Raw genomic sequence first — 22487 nt, forward strand, 5'->3', positions numbered from 1 at the left:
TTATACATTATTTATTACATATAATTATTGAATATGCATTTTCCATTCCTATGTATCCTTTGTTTATTTTTGTCTGCTGTGTATTGAAATATTTTACCATAGGCATTTTCATCTAGTTCTTTTTCTAATATATTTATTTTTTATATTTTTAACTGTTATGTTGTTTGGGGCATTTTTGACTACTGTATCTTCTTTATAAATGTTGCCTTTTACATCATGTTCTTCTTTATCAAGTTTAACTCTTTTAATGCTCAATTCCAATACTTTATTTTTCCTGTCAAATTTTTTTTCATCCCTTTATTTTTGTTTTTATTTGTGTGTTTCTTCTAAATAATATGAGTTATTAAAAACTTTATTTAAAAATGATAATTGCAAGGCTAGGATAATGAACTCTAAATTCACCAATTGTTAACATTTTGCCACATATGCTCTCTCTCATTCTCTCTCTGCCTCTCATCCCCCAATGTGTGTGTTGTGTGTGTTGGCTGAACCACTTATGAGTAGGCTGTAGATATACTGAACCTCCTAAATACTTTAGGAAAGTTTACATTAGTATAAAACTATTACCTCATTCATAGTCCATATTAAAATTTCATCAATTTTATAATGCTATTTTACCTATAGTAATTTTTTCCTAATCCAGCATCACACACTGCATGTAGTTGTCTTATCTCCCTAACCTCCCTTAATCTCTAATAGTACCTCAGCCTTTCTTTTTTGTCTTTCATAATAGTGATTTTGAGTGTTAAAAAACATTACTTTAGTCATAATTTTTATTCAACATAAATCATAATTAACAACTATATTTAAAATATGAATCAAAAATCTATTTTAAAACTTGCAATTACACTGCCCTTTGCCATATCAGTTACTGTTGTAAAATAACAATCTTTTTCTTTATCAAACACATATAGAAACATCTATTTATAGAGAGCTTCAATGCTAGAGTTAAACAAAATAAAGCATAACTAAACTTTTTCACCAAAAGAAATTTAAATAGATATCTAAATTTAAATAGATATCTAAAATAGATATCTAAATTAAATAGATATCTAATATGTTAAATTTAAATAGAAATTTAGAAATAGATATCTGTGAGGATACTATTCAAAACTGTATATATTTTTTCACACAATGGCTTTAGTATCCATTAATGATTTTTTTCTACATCAATGATTACTATAACAATTTTTAATTTAGTTTTTTTTACTTTAACATAATAGTCTTTGTACTTAATGGGATAATTATCTTTTTCATAATTAGCAAAATAGCCAGATACTACACTATATTCCTTCCATCTTATTTTATATATACTACTTATTTTAAATTATACTTTCTTTTTTCTTTCCCTTGTTTTGCTGGTGTGAGAAAATTGCTATTAATTCCATGTTTTTCCCCTTGTTAATGTAGAAATTCTATTATACTCATTCACTGCACCAATGTTTGCTGTCCTTTACCTGATTCCATTAGCATACATGTTCCAATTATTTCTTGCATTCTGGCACACTGTTTCCCTAATTAACACTCCATTCATCCCCTTTCTGCAAACTCAAATAAGAACCTTAGAATACTTTCAGTTACCCTATTAATCTCATCTTTCATCTCTCCTCTCTGAAATTTTTGAAGCATTTTGCCACACATACTCAGTAACTCCTAGGTTTATTGAGATAATTAAGAATCTATCAGAATTTTCTTCTATTTAGAGTCCTTTGTTAGCTATTATAACCCAGAATTCTGCAGTGTGTGTGTGTGTCTGTGTGTGTATGTGTAAGGGGAGGTGTGGTGTTCATACATTCTAACGTTCACTGGTAACAACTGCTTCCCTTTTATTCCCTCCATGTTGATGTGTTCCTTTTCATTTTTGGTCTTTTTTCATCTTTCCTCAAACATTCTCCATAGGAGGGTTAGATAGGTGATATATTGCTAAGTATATCCTTGAACATCTTTCTTTGCACCATCAAGTAATTATAATCTTGGGTTTGATAAGAATGCAGGGATTGCCCTAGTCAGTTTTGCTCAATGGTTAGAGCATTGACCTGTGGACAGAAGGGTCCCAGGGCTCAATTCTGGTCAAGGGTTCATACCCTGGTTGCAGGCCCCATCCCTGGCCTTGGTGGGGGCACATGCAGGAGGCAACCAATCAATGTATTTCCCTCTCATCTATGTTTCTCCCCCTGTCTCTTTTCCCCCCTCTCCTGTCCACTCTCTCTGAAAAAGCAATGAAAAAAAATATCCTAGGGTGAGAATTAAAAGTAATAATAATAATAATAAAATAAAGAATGCAGGGTTTGGGGTCTTTTCCTCTTATTAATAGTCTGATAAGTCCCACAGCAATCAGAGATTTTTCCTTTGTAAGCAACTTGTTCTCAGTTGCTGCCAACCATGGAGTTGGTGGAAGCGGTAACCTAAAGTGCAATTCACTAGGGGGCTTGCTGTCTGGAGAGAAATTTAAGCCAACTAAAAGTTGAACTGCTTTTATTACCACAATGCACCAACAATTCTAAACAATGCTGGTGGTAAAATATTCCTCCTTGAAAAAAATCTGTTTGTGTACACTCTAAACAATTCATGTGGTAAGTGCTGAATTTTAAAAATATATCATTAGGGAGCTTCCATGATGGCAGTGGATTGAGTGGAAGCTACACTGACACTCTCCTGGGACCAAACTGGAATTACAATGAAAATGTAGAGAAAACATCCTGAATAATCAACTGAAGACTACCTGGAGAGAACCCTCATAACCAAGGATGAAAAGTGGAGACCACATAGAGACTGGTAGGAAGTGCAGAGGAGTGAGAGGGTTGGCTGGCCTCCACAGGCAGCAGCTGAAGGTCCAGAGGGATATCTCAGTTATGGGGGTTCCCATGGAGAACTCTGCAGCCTAAACCCCAAGCTGGGCTCTCCAGCCTAGAGCACCAGAACTGAGAAAGGTGCCACATAACACAGCAAGGTTTCTGTCTGCCAGGGAGAGATGACTATAAATGCAGGTACCCTCTTAAAGGGCCAATGCATAAAGTTTCATGTGTAGTCACTCACTTTGGGCTCCAGCAGAGGTAGGGCAGAGTGGACTACAGCCATGTGAGGAGAATCCAGGGATGATGAATTAGAGGAGAGCTCAGAGGGCAGCTATCTATATTCCTGTGCTGAGTCATTTCCCCATTCAGCAGAGGACAACTTTCTCAGGCAGATATTTACTCTCCAAACAGCTTTTGCCTGAGGGGGGCAGGGGGGAGCAGAAGCAATTTCCCTATGCATTGAAAAACTCTCACCTCACCCTGTGGAGTTTCTACAGCCTGAGGCTCATAAAGGGACTGAAAAACACTCAGCCTCCACGTGATTTGGGTCTTTGCTTGATTTGTTTCTGAATTCAGGGCTTAGAAAAGCAAACCTTGATGCACATCTTGGTCCTTTCCAAACACACCCAGCCCAGACAGAGGAAATCACAAGCTGAGGATTGCCTATAGCTCCAAACAGGGTACTCAAGGCCAGTCACATAGAGCATCTGACATTGGCTGGCACCAGTGGCCATCCAAAAGTCTGGGAGTCATAGATCTACCTAATACATGGAAACAAACCCAAAAAGGCAGCCAAAATGAGGAGACAAAAAACAAGCCCCAAATGAAGGAACAAGTGAGTTCTCCAGAAACAGAGATAAATGAAAAGGAGATAAGTAATCTATCTGATGTAAAGTTCAGAATACTGATTGTAAGGATGCTCAACAGCATGAGAAAATATACAGAAACTATGAAGAAAATTAAGAATGACATAGTAGAAATAATAATTAAAAAAAAGGGGGGGGGAAGGAATAAACAGCAGATTAGGGGAAGCTGAGGATCAGATCAGCAAATTAAAAGACAGGGTAGAAAAAAAAAATCACTCAATTAGAGAACCAAATAGAAAAAACAATTTAAAAACAATAGGACAGTTTCAGGGAGCTGTGGGACAATAGAAAATGTAACAATATTCACATCACAGGAGAACCAGAAGGTGAAGAAAGCCAGCAAGGGATAGAGAACCTGTTTGAAGAAATAATGCAGAAACCTCCCATAACCTGGTGAAGGAAAAAGTCACAAAAGTTCTGGAGGCACTGAAAGTCCCAAGAAGAACCCAAAGAGGCCAATGCCCAGACACATCATAATTAAAATGTCAAAAATTCAAGACAAGGAGAGAATATTAAAGGCAGCAAGAAAAAAGCAATCTGTTACTTACAAAGGAGCTCCCATAAGGCTGTCAGCTGACTTCTCATCAGAAACTCTACAGGCCAGAGGAAATGGCATGAAGTATTCAAGGTAATGAAAAGCAATGATCTGAAACCAAGAATAATCTATCCAGAAAGGTTATCATTCAAAATAGATGGTGAAATAAAGAGCACCTCAGACAAAAAAAAAGGGGGGGGGGATTTATCACCACCAAACCAGCATTGCAAGAAATGTTGAAAGAACTGCTGTAATAAGAAATTGGAATAGAGAGAATGAGAAACATAAGCATAAGTAAAATGACAATAGATAAGTAGCTATCAATAATAACCTTAAATATAAATTGATTAAATGCTCCAATCAAAAGAGAGAAGGTAGCTGAATGGGTAAGAAAACATGACCCAAATATATGCTATCTACAAGAGTCCCACATCAGAACAAAAGACACAGGCTGGAAAAGGAGAGAAAAACCTTCTGGAGGACTTTAAAGGAGAGATCAACAGCAATACAGTCATAGTAGGGGACTTGAACTTTACTGGATAGATCCTCCAGGCAAAAAAATCAACAAGGAAACAGTGACTCTAAATGACACACTAGATCAGATGGATTTAATTGACATTTACAGAACATTTCACCCCAAAGCTGTAGGATATGCATTCTCCTCAAGTGCACATGGGATATTCTCAATGTTAGACCACATGTTAGGACACAAAACAAGTCTCTATAAGTTCAAGAATATTGAAAACATATCAAGCATCTTCTCAGACATTTACACCATGGAATACTATGCAGCTGTAAAAAAGAAGGATCCCTTACCATTTGAGACAGCAGGCTGGGATCTGGAGAATATTATGCTAAGTGAAATAAGCCAGTCAGAGAAAGACATGTATCACATGATATTACTCATATGTGGAATCAAATGAACAAAATAAACTGATGAACAAAATAGATCCAGAGACATAGAAGCATGAAACAGACTGACGAGTCTCAGAGGGAAGGCAGAGGTGGGAAGATGGATGGGAAGATGGATGGGAAGAGATTATACTAATAACTTATATGCATTTATGCATAACCCATGGACACAAACAATAGTGTGGTGAAGGCCTTGGGGGGAGGGTACAGGAGGGAGGGGATCAATGGGGGGAAAGCGGGACATTTGTAATACTTTCAACAATAAAGATAAATTAAAACATTAAATATATATAAATATCATTAGGCTTCAAATTAGCACATTTTTATTACTTATCTTTAATAAACAGTGTACTCTACACTGTACTCTGATTGACTGATGAAAGAATCAATCCTAAAATAAAGTTATTGGCAGTATTTCAATTTTTGGAATTTATTGTGAAACAGAAATTTCATGTATCTCTGTTCATTAAATATCAATATACAGTGGAGGTCAATTTTGAGACAATCACTGACAATTCTTCAAAATTTAGGGCTACAAACAAAAACTATACTTTTTTAAAAAAAAACAACAACACATTAACATAATTAAACTGTAGTAACCTATTGTTTCAGTTTTGGTGTTATATTTTTCTTATATGTTCATATACACACAAAATTACATAAAAGACAATTTCACTGTTTCTTTTCTGTCCATTATTTGTCTTATTCAATAATTAGCATTTAGCATAATGCTGTCATGTAGAGGAGAGGGGTTTTAAGAAAATTATCTACTCTGTGTCTCCAACATATTAAGGACACCACTGCCTGTTTTTTTCTCTCTGGAAACAGAGTGTTTTTCCCAGGATATCCACTGTTTTTCCCAGGTATTTCTTCATTTCAGGTAAATTTTTCCCCTATTATTTTTTGAATTATAGCTTATCCATCTGTCCTTTCTTCTCTGTGTAGGATGTTTATTAGAATATGATATCCCCACCATATTCTCCAGATTGCTTATGTAGGGTCTCAGGATATGTCTCATTTTTTCTGTATTTTGAGCTATTTCTTGTATCTGATTTTCCAAGTCCTTAATTCGAGTCTCAAATGATTATCACACCCTCTCATTCTTCAGTGAATTTATAACTCAAATCATGATTTTTATAGTTCAATTTTGAAAGTCTTTTTTTAGTTTATGTAGCACTTGAAAGTCAAGTACTGCTACTAGTACTACTACTACTACTACTAGTTTATTTAAGAATTTTTCTGTCCCTAGCAGTTCTTTTTCAGTGGGCTTATGTTTTGATTTTTGTGTAGATCTTCCTTTCTCTGGATGGTAGGCTCCCGTGGGTGGATAGTCATTTTTCTATGTTGGCTTCTTGAGGCTGTTGTATAGTGTGTTAGATGTTGGAGACCCTGAAGTTGGAAGATAAAAATGGCCTCTAGGCTATAAGCCAGCAGGCTGTCATTCTCCTACAGGAACAATTAGAAAAAGCTCTTAGAGAGCTGAACTTCAAATTCAGTGATCCTGGTCAGCTCTATCATGGACTTTCAGGAGTCAGGAGGCCCAGTGTACTCCAGGCCTCACCTATGGCCAGCTGCTTATTAGTACAGATTCCCTTTGATTCTGAAGAGGCAAGAAAGGTCTGGAAATGGGAATAAAGAGCAAAGTTATAGAATTCAGACTATTCTGATCCCAGAAACACTTTTAAAGATTATTTTAGAAATTGTACCTATTATCTTTCATTTAAATGAGAATTTCATAAAAGAAAAACTAGCTCTCTATAGCTATGACATGTACAGAGACAAATGGGTTACCAACAATAGGACAGATACAGTCTATGGAGAGAGAAATACAATATATTATAGTAGATAGGAACTTTTATCTTCACTCTCACATAAAGATGTAAAGCTGAAAGAGTCCTTAGAGATCATTTAATTTATGCTCACATTTGTAACTTCAGGACTTGGCACATAGAACTTTAATATATATTAGATGAATGAAACAATGCATAACACATGAATAAATTGAATGAATGAATGAATGAATGAATGAATGAATGAATGAATGAATGAATGAATGAATGAAGACTGTCAGAAACTACTTATATGATTCTGAGCAGTGCAGCTGGGGAACCACACCTTTATCTTCTGAAGAATGACCAGAAAGCAAAGATAAACAACACTGTCCTTTGGGTGTGTTTTTTTTAATCCTTACAGAGGATATTTTTTCCATTGCTTTTTCAGAGAGAGTGTAAGGGAGAGAGAGAAAGAGAGGGAGAGATTGATTGGCTGCACCTGCCCTGACCCAGGGCCATGGATCAAGCCTGCAACCAAAGTAAGTGCCCTTGACCAGAATCGAACCTGAGACACTTCAGTCCAAGGGCTGACGCTCTAACCACTGAGTGAAACTGGCCAGGGCTGTCCTCTGGGTTTTTAATACACAGACTGATTAAGGAGACAAACATGTAAACAGATAATATAAATAATGTGATAAAATACCATCACAAATGAATTTGGAATCTGGGTGAAAAACTTAGGTTCCTGTGTCCTGTTTTCCTGGTTCTTCCTCACTCCTCCTCTGCCAGCCATTGTTGGTATGGACAAAGTTTCCACACACCATGTGGGTTCACAAACTGTGCTTATCTCTGCAGAGATAACCAACTTGACAAAGGCCTAGGGCTCTACTGTCTTGTGACTAGTTCATGTTCACAAAAGGGGCTACCTATCACTCCCACTCTAACTGCTCTGCTTTTATCTTCTCCTCTGCCTCACCCCCCCATCAGCTACCCAGAGAAAAAGGTGAGGAGGCCTTGAGGTGGGGGAGGGTGGCAATAAAGAATGAAAGTGAACAAATGTGTAAATTACTCATGAGAGTTTTCATCCTTGATTCTTTAGGTTCCAGATCTACTTAAAGATGGGAAGTGGAAGCACACAGCACCTGTTAGGCACCACCTCCGGAACAAGAGCTGTGAAAACTTATTCCCAGACCAACATGCCTGAGACCACCCCTTGCTGCCTGCTTGTGGCCACTACTGAGGATAAACATGGGCCAAAAGCAAATGGAATCCCTAAGTTTAGAAAGAAAATATTGCAGACTTTGCCAAAACAAGATTAACACATCTCACTCCACCCTACCCTGCCAATCACCTAAATTGTTCATCCTATTATGTGGGTATTGAAAACTGGAGACAACTGCTTCTGAAAGTTGGAAGTAATGGAGACTTACACCAACAATAGCAACAATAAAATACTGACTTCTCTTATGTCAGTTGTATTAATGAATGTTTCACAGAATTCATCTTTTAATGGCCCCAAAATTCTGGTATCATTGAGCCAAACTCTGTCCACCAAAACCTTCCTTTTCCTCTTTTATTTTTTTTCCATCATCATTTATCCCCCTTATACCCCCTCCACCTCCATCCACACACCCTGCCCCCTGCAATCCCCACACTGTTGTCCATGTTCATGAATTCTTTCTTTTCTTCTTTTTTGATCAACCTCTCCACCTCTGCCCCAATACCCTCTTATCTTCACCAGTGCTGTCAACCTGCTCTCTATCTATGTGTCTATTTCTATTCTGGGTGTTAGTTCAGTTTGTTCATTAAATTCCACATGAGTGAAATCATATAGTACTTGTTCTCTGACTGGCTTTTTTCACTTAGCATAATGTTCTCCAAGTCCATCCATGCTGTCCCAAAGGGTAAAATTTCCTTCCTTTTTACAGCAGAGTACTATTCCATTGTGTAATGTACCACTCATCTACTGATGGACACTTGGGCTGCTTCCAAATCTTACCCACTGTAAATAATATTGCAATGAACATAGAGGTGACTATATTCTTTCAAATTAGTGTTGTGGGTTTTTTTCAGACAAATTCCCAGAAGTCAAATTACTGGGTCATAAGGCAGTTCCTTTCTTAAATTTTGACGTAACTCCATACTGCTTTCCAGTGACTGCACCAATTTGCATTCCCACCAACAGAGCAAGGGTTCCCTTTCCTCCACATCCTCTCCAGTACTTGTTTGTTGATTTATTGACGATAGCCATTTTGGCAGGTGTGAGGTGATATCTCATTGTGGTTTTATTTTGCATTTCCCTGATTAGTGACACTGAGCATCTTTTCATATGTCTATTGACCATCTGTATGCTCTCTTTGGAGAAGTGGCTATTCAGGTCCTTTGCCCATTTTTTAATTGGATTGTTTTGGGGAGGTTGAGTTTTATAAGTTCTTTATAAATTTTGGATATCAACCCCTTATCAGATGTATTATTGGTGAATATGTTCTCCCATTCAGTTGGCTGTCTCTTCATTTTGTTGATGATTTTTTTTTTGCTGTGCAAAACTCTTTAATTTGATGTAGTCCCATTTGCTTATCTTTTTTTTAGTTTTCCTTGGCAGAGGAGGTATATCAGAAAAAATATTGCTACAAGAAATGTTTGAGATTTTGCAGCTTATGTTTTCTTCTAGGATTTTTGTGGTTTTGTGGCTTACATTTAAGTCTTTAATCCATTTTGAGTTTATTCTTGTGTGCAGTGTAAGAAGGTGGTCTAGTTTCACTTTGTTTGAGTATCTGCCCAATTTTCCCAACACTATTTATTAATAGGCTATTTTTAGCCCATTGTATGTTCTTGCTTCTTTGCCAATATAAATTGACTATAAAGATGTGGGTTTATTTCTGGGCTCTCAATTCTATTCCATTGAGCTATATGCCTGTTTTTATATCAGTACCATGCAGTTTTGGTTGTTATGGCCTTGTTTTAGAGTTTGATATCAGGTAGTGTGATTCCTCCAACTTTTTTCTTCTTTATCAAGATTGCTGTGGCAATTCAGGGTCTTTTTTGGTTCCACATAAATTTTTGGAATATGTGTTCTAGTTCTGTAAAATATGCCATTGGTATCTTGATAGCAATTGCATTGAATCTGTAGATTGCTTTGGGTAGTATAGATATTTTAATAATGTTAATTCTTCCTATCCTTGAACACGGTATATGCTTCCATTTAGTTTTCCTTTCTGATAGTTCATTATTTGTGTATAAACAAGCAACTGATTTATGGATATTTATTTTGTATCCTGCTACTTTACTGAATTTATTAATCAGTTCTTGAAGTTTTTCAGTCAAATCTTTAAGGTTCTCTATTTACAGTATCATGTCATAGGCAAATAATGACAGTTTTACCTCTTCCTTTCCCATTTGGATGCCTTTTACTTATTCTTCTTGTCTGATTGCTGTGGCTAAAACTTCCAGTGCTATGTTGAATAAGAGTGGTGAAAAGTGATGTCCACTTTTATCCCCCATTGACCCTTCTCTTTTTTTTCTTGATGAGTCTGTTTAAAGGTATGCCAATCTTGTTTATCTTTACAAAGAACCAGCTTTTGGTTTCACTGATCTTTGTATTGTTTTTTAAACTCTATATTGTTTATTTCTGCTCTGATCTTTATCATTTCTTTCCTTCAACTCAATCTGGGCTTTTTTTATTGTTGTTTTTTCAAGTTACTTTAAGTGTAAAGTTAGATCGTTTATTTGAGCTTTTTCTTGCTTTTTGAGATAAGCTGTAATGCTATGAATTTCCCTCTTAGGACTTCTTTCCATGTCCCACAGATTTTGGGTTGCTGGTTCTCATTTTCATTTGTTTCAAGATATCTTTTAATTTCTTCATTGATCTCATTGTTAACCCATTCACTGTTTAGTACGTTATTTATCTTCCATGGCTTTGTGTGTTTTATAGTTTTCTTGTGATTGATTTCAAGTTTCATAGCATTATGATCAAAGAAGATGTTTGTTAGGATTTCAACCTTCTTAAACTTATTGAGACTTGTTTTGTGTCCTAATATTTGGTCTCTCGTACAAAACGTTCCAGGGGTACTTGAAAAGAATGCATATTCTGCTTCTTTGGGGTAAAATACTCTGATGATATCAATTAAATCCATTTGATCTAGTGTGTCATTTAAGGCCGCCATCTCCTTGTTGATTTTATGTTGGAAGGTCTAACCATTGATGTCAATGGGGTGTTAAAATCCCATACTATAACTGTAGTACTGTCAATTTCTCCCTTTATGTCCATCAAGATTTGCTTTACATATGTAGGTGCACCTATGTCATGTGCATAAATGTTTACAAGGGTTATGTCATCTTGTTGGATTGCTCTCTTTATTATTATGTAATGTCCTTCTATAGCCTTGGTTTTAAAGTCTAATTTGTCAGATATAAGTACTGCTACCCGGCTTTTTTTTCCTTTTCATTTGCATGAAATATATTTTTCTACATCTTAACTTTTAGTCTGTGTGTATGTTTTCTTCTGAGGTGGGTCTCTTGAAAACAGCATAGACATGGGTCTCATTTTCTTATCCATTTAGCTACGTATGTCTTTTGATTGGAGCACTTAAGTCATTTATATTTAAAGTGATTATTCATAGGTACATATATATTGCTATTTTATTTTTTTAACTATGTTCCTATGTTTTGTTTCTCCTCCTTCTTCATCCTCATCTTCTTCATCTCCTCCTCCTCCTCCTTCTTCTGGCAGGCCATTTAACATTTCTTGTAATATTACTTTGGTGGTAACAAACTCCTTTAGCTTTCTCTTGTCTGGGATGTTATTTATTTTTCCTTCAACTTTAAAAAATAGCCTTGCTGGGCAAAGTAGCCTTGGTTGTAGGTCCTTGCTTTTCATCACTTTCAGTATTTCATGCCAATCCTTTCTGGCCTGAAATGTTTCTGTTGAGCTGATAGTCTCATGGGAGCTCCCTTGTAGGTAACTGACTACTTTCACTTGTGGCTTTTAAGATTCTTTCTTTGTCTTTAATTTTTGTCATTTAAAATATGATGTGTCTTGGTGTGGGCCTCTTTGGGTTCATCTTTTTTGTGACTCTCTGTGCTTCCTGGACTTGTATGTCTTTTTCCTTCACGAGGTTAGGGAAGTTTTCAGTCATTATTTCTTCAAACAAATTCTCCTCTCCTTCTGGTATCCCTAATGATGTGGATGTTGTTACACTTCACGTTGTCCTAAAGGACCCTTAACTGTCCTCATTATTTTAAATTCTATTTTCTTTTTGCGGATCTGATTGAGTGTGTTTTTTTCTACCTTGTCTTCCAAATCACTAATATAATCCTCTGCTTCCTGGAGCCTACTGTTTATCTCTTCCAGTGTATTCTTCATTTCTGACTGGTCCTTTTTTATGATATTTATGTTCTTTTTCATGCTGTTGATCATCCTCATAATCATTAGTGTGAACTCTATATCTGATAAACTGCTTACCTACATTTTATTTAGCTCTTCTTCTGGAGAATTCTCTTGGTCCTTCCTTTGGGGCCTGTTTCTTTACCTCCCAGTTTTGGCTTCCTCTTTTTGTTTCTATGTATTAGGTAGATCTGCTATGACTCCCAGTCTTGGTAAGGTGGCTTTATGTAGTAGGTGACTTGTGAAACCCAGTGGCATAGTCTCCCTAATCACCTGAGCTGGGTGCTCTAAGAATGTCTTTTGTGAGCATTATGTGTTCCCTCTATTATAATTGAGTCTTGATTGCTATTGGCATGTTTATGTATGGGATCAACCCCTAAGCTAGCTGACTGAAGCTCAGCCCCCAATAAAGCATGCAAGCTGCTGTAAGGTTGTGATCATACGAGGTGGAATTTGCTTCAGCAGTGATTGGTGACTGCTGAGATTTCCCTGTGGATATGCTGCTTATGAACCTCATTGGATCCTGATTTGTGGTTGTCTGGAGCTGGTGCCTGGGTATATTGGTTTTAGGCCTCTTTGGAGGGACTTTTGTTCAGGCCAATGTCAGACAATGTATGTGACTGGCCCTGGGCAACCTGTTTGAAGCTATCAGTGATCCACAACTTGTGGTTCCCTCTGCTGGACCTGGGTGCATGTGGAAAGGACCAAGCTTCACACCAAGGTCTGTTTTTACTAGCACTATGCCCAGGAGCATGTCAGCAAAAAGTCTCAAAGCATCCAGAGATATGCCCCTGCCTGCAGGCTATCTCTTAAATAAATCACTTAAAGAGCCTCTGGCTGTACCCCCCAGGAGGGCTTAAGCTCCACAGGATGGGGCAAGAGGGATTCCAATGGGTGGGGCTATTGTTTCATCCCAGGCTGATGCTGCATTGAGGGGAATGCTCTGCCTGAGAAAGATGGTGTCCGAAGTATGAGGAAATGACTCAGCACAGGGATCCTGGTGGCTCACCTCTAAGCTCTATTCCCAGAGCCACCAACCCTAGACTCTTTTCATGCAGCTCTAGTTTGCTCTGCCCCTCCTCCAACGGAGCCCAGGGTGAGTGGCTACAAACAAAATTTTGTGTGTTGGCCCTTCAAGAGAGTGCCTGTGTTTCTAGCCATTTCTCCCTGGCAGACAGAAACCTTGTTGCTTTTCACAGCCAGATGTTATGTGCACAAGTTTCCCAGTTTTGGTGCTCTGAGCTAGGGAGCCCAGTTTGGGTTTTAGATTTTAGACTTCTCAGGGGGAATCCTCTATAGCTGAGATATCCCTCTAGAACTTGAGCTGCCATCTGTGGGAGCCTGGCCAGCCCTCTCATGTCTCCACACTTTTTACCAGTCTCAATGTGGCCTCCTCTGTATGTCCTTGGTTATAAGGGTTCTCTCCAGCTAGTCTTCAGTTGGTTATTCAGGACAATTTTTCTATACTTTAGTTGTAATTCCAGTTTGGACCTGGAAGGTGGTGAGTGTAGCTTCTACTTAATCCACCATTGTGTTGGATCTCTTCTCAAACCTTCCTTTTGACAACTGATTATCATTTTCCCTTAAAACTCTGAAAGTAAGTACCACTGTTTATAAAGCCCTTTGTCAGTAGTTGATTTACCTTAATGAGTCCTCCTATCCCACTTAAATCTTGAGATAAGTGATATTAGGGTCTACATGCTACCTAAAAACTTTGACATTGCTAGGAATCGGATGATGTTGGTATGTAAGAAAAGCTAATGCAATTCATTAATAACACAATAAGGAAAATTCTGGAGATTCTCAGCCAGAAAATGAAATGGAGGTGGTCTGCCCAGCATGGGGAGACACAAATCATGAAGTATCAAGACAGCTAATTTCAGTTTTTTTCTCACTCACCCACCTTTCCTTCAGGCACAACTCAGATAAAATTTGTATTAAATTCTGTATTTTCTGAGTCTTCAGAGAAATAAAAGGCACAAATAGTAGTGCATAAAAACCGCCATTCTATAAGTTACTTACATATGGTTTCAAATATGTAAAAATCTGTTACAAAAATATACAACTACTTCATTCTTAGCAATGTAAAACCACTAACTGTCTTAAGCAAAAGGATAGAGTATGTTTGATGTCTTCAGCACACAGGGAAGGTAGAAGTGGAATGTGGGGAAATAGGAGATGAGACAAGGCTGTGAGGGATTATACATGGTCCTAGTCTACCCTGGAGAACCAGCCAATGAAGCAGGCTGGTATGCCCAGCTGTAGAAAGACAAATGGAAATTTATTTTCTTGCTCATAAATTTTTAGGACAATTCCAGCTTTGCTGACTATACAGTATTTTAGAGGGACTGAAATACTTGTGACTTCAACATAAGTATGTTTGTATTTAGATTTTAAGATATTTGGATACCTCTCTTTATTACCTACTAAGATATTGCAAATCATAAAGTCTTGGATTCAAACTACCTGTCCCACTTCTTCATTACTGTAGGTGTGGCCATTTCATGTTGATCTTCAGATGGTTCTTCAGTTTCGATCTGAGGATTAAATACAGTTTCTTCCCAGAGAAGTTCTTGTTCATTGCCTTGAGATACAACTAGAATATAGCTTAGGCTATTTGTCATTGAAGAAACAAAATCTTCAAAGTCAGGCTATAAAATAAAATGATAAACTGTTCAAGTTCCTGAAATGAATAGGCTAACATGGCAGCTACTACCCAAGTCAAGTTGCATCTTCCCCTTCATGATCACTGGGGAAGTGAATGGTATCTTTATAAAGCTCCTGTTAACAAACACATCTTTCAAGGATAAAAGTTCATGCCTAGCAGGGGTTGATCTTAAAGATAGTCTAATAACTATCCTCAAGCTTTAGGAAGTTTCCAAGTCATCTGAAGGGCTTGTTGTGTAAACACAGGTTTCTGGAGTCCAATCTCAGAATTTATGGTTGAGCAGGTTTAGGGTGGGGCCCAGGAATTAAATTTTCTCAAAAACTCCCAGGTGATGCTGATGTTGCTGGTCCAACCCTTTCCTGGGGCTAATAGAGATGTTTTGAGTGATACAGCTAGTTTACAAAGTGCTATTCAGTAGAATTTTCTCTGTAATGACAAGCGTGTCTTGTGCTCTCCAACATATGTAACCACATGCAGCTATTGAGCACTTGAAATGTGGCCAGTGCAATTGAGAGTGAATTTTATATAATTTTAATGAATTTACATTCAAATGGACACATGTATCTAATGGCTACCATATTGGACAGGGAATTTGTAGAATTATGTCTCCTGAACCGAAGCCAGTGCACTTTCCAATACACAGCACCGCCTTTATTGTCATTCTTCAGGGAAGAGAGAATTTTAAAAATAGCTTGAGACAAAGGCTTTTGGATACAGAAAGAATTAAAGTTTTCCTGTAGGGCCCTGGCTGGGTAACTTAGTTGGTTAGAGCATTGTCCCCATATGCGAAAGTTGTGGGTTTGATCCCTGCTCCGGGCACATACAAGAATCAACCAATGAATGCATACATAAGTGGAGCAACAGATGGGAGCTTCTCTCCCTTTCTCCCTTCCTCTCTCTCTCTAAAGTCAATTAAAAAAATTTTTTTAAAGCTTTTCTGTAATGTAAATGACAAGAAGCCTTCAACCTGGGTTAAAAATCTCTAGATAATGCCTGGATATTTACTTCCAGGGCTCATGTAGGGAATCTTAGAGGACATAACATAATGAAGTTTTCACTCCAGAAGAACACAGCTAGACCAGCCACTTTTGCTCAACTTCTGGATATTTCTTCAGAGTCATCATTTTTGGCATTACCATGATATGGACACCAAAAAAGGCACCAGGAGCTTATTTGCTTGGTCACACTTATTCATTTGCTTTTCTATAATGAAGCTCTAAAACTTACAAGAATATAGTCTATTTGAAAACACAGTGGTTTATTTTTTTTAACTTTCTTACCTGGTCTGCTAATTGGCTATAGAAGTTCCTCACTTGCTTTTCAGTGAGTACTCTCTTATCTTCTGCTTCTATGACAAATCCTTTATTGATGATCTTCAATGAGAGAGTAAGTCAGATTGAGAGATTGTGGGATCACATGCAAAACAAGTCAAGGACATTTGGATCCTAGGCTTAACACACCTCCCAGATTTCAATGTATTTCATGTTAAGACCTCAGCACAATCCATGGGGCACTAGATGTAAAGTGGCTTAAAATTATATAGACAAGGAAGGCCCTCATCATGCCCCCTAGTATTTAAGTTTTCAAGGTTTAAACCAGAGAAACCACAATATTTATATTATTTAAGTGAATTGCCTCAAAATGTGAAAAAACTAACTGAATTCTGAAGAAAGATATCATAATCTTCTGAATCACTCATAAAGACATAAATTTATAAGCACTTCTTAACCATCTTTTTTCAAAATCATTTTAATTTTTTTAAGGCTTTACTTTGTTAAGGCTATAACTCATAATCTATTATATTTTACTCTTTTAGCAACAAAAATATGCAAGTTATTTGGAAGGACAGAATTTAAGGTTTAGCCATGCTTTACTTGTTTTAAAGAAAATTTAATTTAATAACAAATTCAGTCTGCATGTCACTCAAGTATAATAAAATGTAACAAAGGGAAGTTTTGATGCTAATCTAACAAGTCCAATGAGGTAATAAACAACTAAATGTAAGTGCAACCTGGGTTCAAAGCAACTTAGTAAATACATTAAATGATAGCAATAATTTGATCTCAATTTTATTTGGAAGTACTGAGTACCAAGTACCTCTGCTTCTATTATTAAAGCAAGCCCCAGACTGGTCCCATGGGCTTCACCTATATTACAGAGCTGTACTTACATCTTAGTGACACCTCTCCTGACACTCCAATTTGAAAATTTTCTAAATACTCAAATCATGTCTGTTAAGTTACTAAGTCTCTGATAAAATAAAATAAGATCCAAGCAACATTTAAACTTGATAACTTCTCCTTTACTATAGTTGAAAAATTCAGTGTGTTTAATTTCTTTTTCATTCAAGACCTTTTTTAAATTTTTTATGTTCAGTTTGTTATGTAGCTTTTTACTGTATTCCAGAGAGGTAAAGTATTTAGTAGATATTTATAATTCACATTCCTGCAATGTTGTTTAGTACATCAAAACAACAAATTTCAGATGAATTGATGATAGTGTTGCCTCAACTAAAGGAACTATATAATTTGAAAATCTTCACTATTATATCTATTAAAACATATAGAATAAAAAACAGTAAACTGTGGGTATGGATATTATTTTTGATAACTTTATAAAATATAAGCAATTTATGGGGGACTGGGATATAGTCTTGTGTCCACCTTCCCACATATACACCAGAATCTGTAATAAAAAAGGGAAACTATACTTAGAGAATGGTATTAATAAAATCAACTCATATTTGGAAGGGAGATTATATATACTATGACCCATGGACTATCATTTTCTTGTAGTTTAATCAGTGATAATGCTACTGTGGCTAAAAAAAGAATGCATGATGGAAGTTTATCAAGAGATACCCAACCCCTTCTGACATAGCTCCCTATGTGATCTCCTCTACTGTACATGCAATAGTCTTTCAAATTTCAATATAATTTTGTTGTTTTAACACAACGTCTTTGTTCAGGGATGAGCAAACTATAGCCTATAGTCAAAACCTGGCCAACTGCCAATTTTTGGAAATGAAGTTTATTGGAATATAGTCACAACCATTAGTTTACATGGTGCCTGCTGGTGCTTTCTCAATATGATCTCATAGCTGTGACAGAGATCATATATGCCACAAACTTGAAAATAGTTACTGAATGGTCCTTTATATAAAATGTCTGCTGACCTTTGGATTAAAATGCAATTTTCCTTTAAAAAATTTATCTTTTCAGGATTGCAAGATGGCAGCAGATTAAGTGGAAGCTACACTGACACTCTCCCAGGACCAAACTGGAATTACAACTAAAATATAGAAAAACCATCCTGAAAAATCAACTGAAGACTAGCTGGAGAGAATCCTCATAACCAAGGATGAAAAGTGGAGACAGCATAGAGACTGTTAGGAAGTTTGGAAATGCAAGAGGGCTGGCTGGGCTTACACAGGCAGCAGCAGTAGTTACAGAGGGGTATCTCAGTTGTGGGGAGTTCCAACTGAGAACTCTGGGGTCTAAACCCCAGGCTGGGCTTCCCAGCTCAGAGCACCAGAACTGAGAGAGGTGCCCACATAACAACTCACTGTGAAAAGCAGCAGTTTCTGTCTACCAGGGAGAGATGGCTGGAAATGCAGGCACCCTCTTAAAGTGCCAACATACAAAGTTTCATGTGCAGGCACTCACCTTGAGCTCCAGCAGAGGAAGGGCAGAGTGGACTAGAGATGTGTGAGGAGGTTGCAGGGTTACACATTCTGGAAATAGACCTCAGAGGGCACCTGTCTGAATTCTTGCTCTGAGTCACCCCCTGCCCTCCTACAACAAAGAACACTTTTTCAGGCAGACCTTTACCCTCCAAGCAGCTTTTGCCCTGGGTATGGGGGGAAGCAATTGCTCTATCCATTAAAAACCTCACATCCCACCCTATGGAGTTTACACCTTGCTATTGTCTATAGCCTAAGGCTCATTAAGAGACTTTGAATAACAATCAGCCTGCAGGCAAAGGCAATCTCTGGGTGCTTTGAGACTTTTCGAATCTGGTTCTGGACCAGGGTTTAGAAAAGTAGACCTTGATGTGCACCTTGCTCCTTTCCAAACACACCCAGACACAGCAGAGCAAACCACAAGCTGTGGATTGCTGAGAGCTCCAAACAGGGTATTCAAGGCCAGTCACAAACACCATCTGACATTGACCTGCACCAGAGATCCTCCAAAAGACTGGGAGTCATAGCAGATCTACCTAATACATAGAAATAAATCCAAACAGACAGCCACAATGGGGAGACAAAAAAAAGAAGCCCCACATGAAAGAATAAGAGAAATCTCCATAAAAAGAGCCAAATGAAATGGAGATCATCAATTTATTAAATATGGAGTTCAGATTACTGATTGTAAGGGTGCTCAGCAGCATGAGAAAAGATATGGAAACTATGAAGGAAATTAAGAATGACACAGCAGAAATTAAAAATACAGTGGAAGGAATAAATAACAGATTAGGGGAAGCTGAGGATTGCGTCAGTGAATTATAAGACAGGATAAAAAAAAATCACTCAATTAGAGAATCAAAAAGAAAAAACAATTAAAGCCCAGCCGGGCGTGGCTCAGCTGTTGAGCATCGACCTAGGGTCCAGGAGATCGGGGTTTGATTCCTGGTCAGGGCACATGCCCAGGTTGCGGGCTAGGCAGCTGATCAATGACTCTCTCATCATTGATGTTTCTATCTCTCTCTCTCCCCCTCTTTTCCTCTCACTGAAATCAATAAAGATATATTTTAAAAAAACAAAACAATTAAAAAACAGAAGGACAGGTTTAAGGGATCTGTGGGACAACATGAAACATAAAAATATTTGCATCATAGAAGAGCCAGAAGGTGAAGAAAGTCATCAAGGGATAGAGGACCTGTTTGCAGAAAACTTCCTTAACCTGGTCAAGGAAAAAGTCACACAAGTTCAAGAGTCACAGAGAGTCCCAAGCAAGAAGAACCCAAAGATACCCAGGCCCAGACACATCATAATTAAAATGCCAAGAATTCCAGACAAAGAAAGAATCTTAAAGGCAGCAAAAGCAAAGCAAAAGCAATCTGTTACCTACAAAGGAGCTCCCCTAAGGCTGTCAGCTGATTTCTCATCAGAAACTCTACAGGCCAGAGGGAATGGCATGAAGTATTCAAAGTAATGCAAAATAAGGATCTGAAACCAAGACTGCTCTATCCAGCAAGGCTATCATTCAAACTTGAAGGTTAAATAAAGAGTTTGCCAGACAAAAAAGGCTAAAGGAGTTTATCACACCAAACCAACATTGCAAGATATGTTAAAGGGACTGCTGTAATAAGAAGTAGAAATAGAGAGAGAAACATAGGCATAAAGAATTAAAATGGCAATAGATATGCACTTATCCACAATAACCTTAAACATAAATGGATTAAATGCTCCAATCAAAAGACAGAGTGTACCTGAATGGATTAAAAAAATGAGCCAAATATATGCTGTCTACAAGAGTCCCACCTAAGAATAAGACTCACATAGGTTGAGAGTGAAGGGATGGTAAAATTTTTTACATGTAAATGGAAATGGAAAAAAAAAAGATGGGGTAGCAATACTCATATCTGACAAAATAGACTTCAAAATGAAGGCCATAACAAGAGAAAAGTCAGGTCACTACATGATACTAAAGGGATTGATCCAGCAAGAGGGTATAACCCTGGCAAACATATATGTGCCCAATATAGGAGCACCTAAATATATTTTTAAATCTTCTGGAGGACTTTAAGGAGAGATAAACAGCAATATAGTCATAGTACGGGATTTCAACATCCCACTGACTACACTGGGAAGATCTTCCAGACAAAAAATCAACAAGGAAACAGTGACTCTAAAGGACACACTAGATTGGATGGATTTAATTAACATTTACAGAACATTTCACCCCAAAGCTGCAGGATATGCATTCTTCTCAAGTGAACATGAAACATTCACAGATAGACCACATGTTAGGATACAAAACAAGTCTCTACAAGTTCAAAAAGATGAAATCATATCAAGCATCTTCTCAGACATTTACACCATAGAATACTATGCAGCTGTAAAAGTGAAGGATCTCTTACCCTTTGAGACAGGATGGTGGGACCTGGAGAGTATTATGTTAAGTGAAATAAGCCAGAGAAAGACATGTATCATATGATCTTACTCATATGTGGAATCTCATGGACAAAATAAAGTGATAAACAAAATAGATCCAGAGACATAGAAGCATGGAAGAGACTGACAAATCTCAGAGGGAATGCAGAGGTGGGGGAATGAATGGGGAGAGATTATCCTAAGAATGTATATGCATATATGCTTAACCCATGGACACAGACAATTGTGTGGTGATTGCCTGGTAAGGGCATCATGCAGAGTGGAGGGGATCAGTGTGGGGCAAAGGGGGGACATCTGTAATATTTTCAACAATAAAGATAAATTAAATTTAAAAATATTTTTCCTCTAAAGCAAAACATTAAATGCATCTTTAAGCTATCATGGATCTATATAGGACCATACATTTTTGACAACATACATAGAATAAAGCAAGCTAATGTGAGATTATAACAAGTATGGGTTGCTAATTACTCAACATGAAAAACATTTGCTAAAATCCAATATAAAAAGAGAGTTATTTAAATAAGTATGTCTGTGTGGGTCTAGCCTTTGTAAAGAGAAAACATTCAAAGCCGTTAGAGGCACCAGAAGTTCATTATATTCTATTTGACTCTAAGTGATAATCTGCTTATCTCTAAATTGACAATTAGCCCGGCTGAGCGTGGCTCAGCGGTTGAGCGTTGACCTAGGATCCAGGCAATCGGGGTTCGATTCCCAGTCAGGGCACATGCCCAGGCTGTGGGCTCGATCAGTGACTCATCATTGATGTTTCTGTCTCTCTCTCTCCCTCTCCTTTCCTCTCTCTGAAATCAATAAAGATATATTTAAAAAATAAATAAATAAATAAACACATAAATAAATAGACAATTAATAGGGTTGTTATTTTTCAATTAATTTAAACTATTATTGCAAAATATCACTTACTTTTTCTTTAATTTCTATAGTTTTTCCAGTAATCACAGCCTGGGGTTTGATAATAGCAATACTGTACAGTTTGTCTAGAAAAAAATAAATAAAGGAACTTCATTTTCTTGATATAAAGTCTAGATAATGAAGGTTTTGGTAATTAAAAATGTAAACTACTAATGTCCAGTAAATTTTTTCCACTGACAGCTTTCTTCTCATTATGGAATTTCAACTACTAAAGATTTTCTATTTGGAATCAAAGTGCACATCTTACATTTCCATACAAGGGAAACATTCACAACAGTTTGTAGTCAATAGGAACACACACACAAAAATAAAAACCCACACACAAAACAGAGTAGGTGGGCACTGGTTATTTTTATAAAATTTACATAAATTAGAATCACACCCATGATTCATTCAACTCAGTATTATTAGTGAGTGGAGTTTCAAATGCAAGCAAACATCACAAACTAATGGAGTTATCATTATGGATTTATCCACATTTATCTACACAGTCTTAGATGTGTTTGCC

The 22487-nt window shown here is 37.2% G+C and overlaps 1 protein-coding gene across 1 annotated transcript in view; it reads right to left on the reverse strand.

Moving 5' to 3' along the window:
* The window catches only part of NME8 (NME/NM23 family member 8), a 65555-nt gene that overhangs the window by 11768 nt on the left and 31300 nt on the right, over positions 1-22487 (reverse strand). The window contains exons 7-9 of the mRNA XM_016199137.2: positions 21971-22044; positions 16212-16304; positions 14730-14914 (exon numbers count right to left, since the gene is read on the reverse strand). Of these exons, the coding sequence (XP_016054623.2) occupies positions 14730-14914; positions 16212-16304; positions 21971-22044 (352 nt within the window). The remainder of the gene's footprint in view (positions 1-14729; positions 14915-16211; positions 16305-21970; positions 22045-22487) is intronic.

This window comes from Miniopterus natalensis, chromosome 10 (assembly GCF_054644295.1).
Source record: "Miniopterus natalensis isolate mMinNat1 chromosome 10, mMinNat1.hap1, whole genome shotgun sequence".
Lineage (NCBI taxonomy): Eukaryota > Metazoa > Chordata > Mammalia > Chiroptera > Miniopteridae > Miniopterus > Miniopterus natalensis.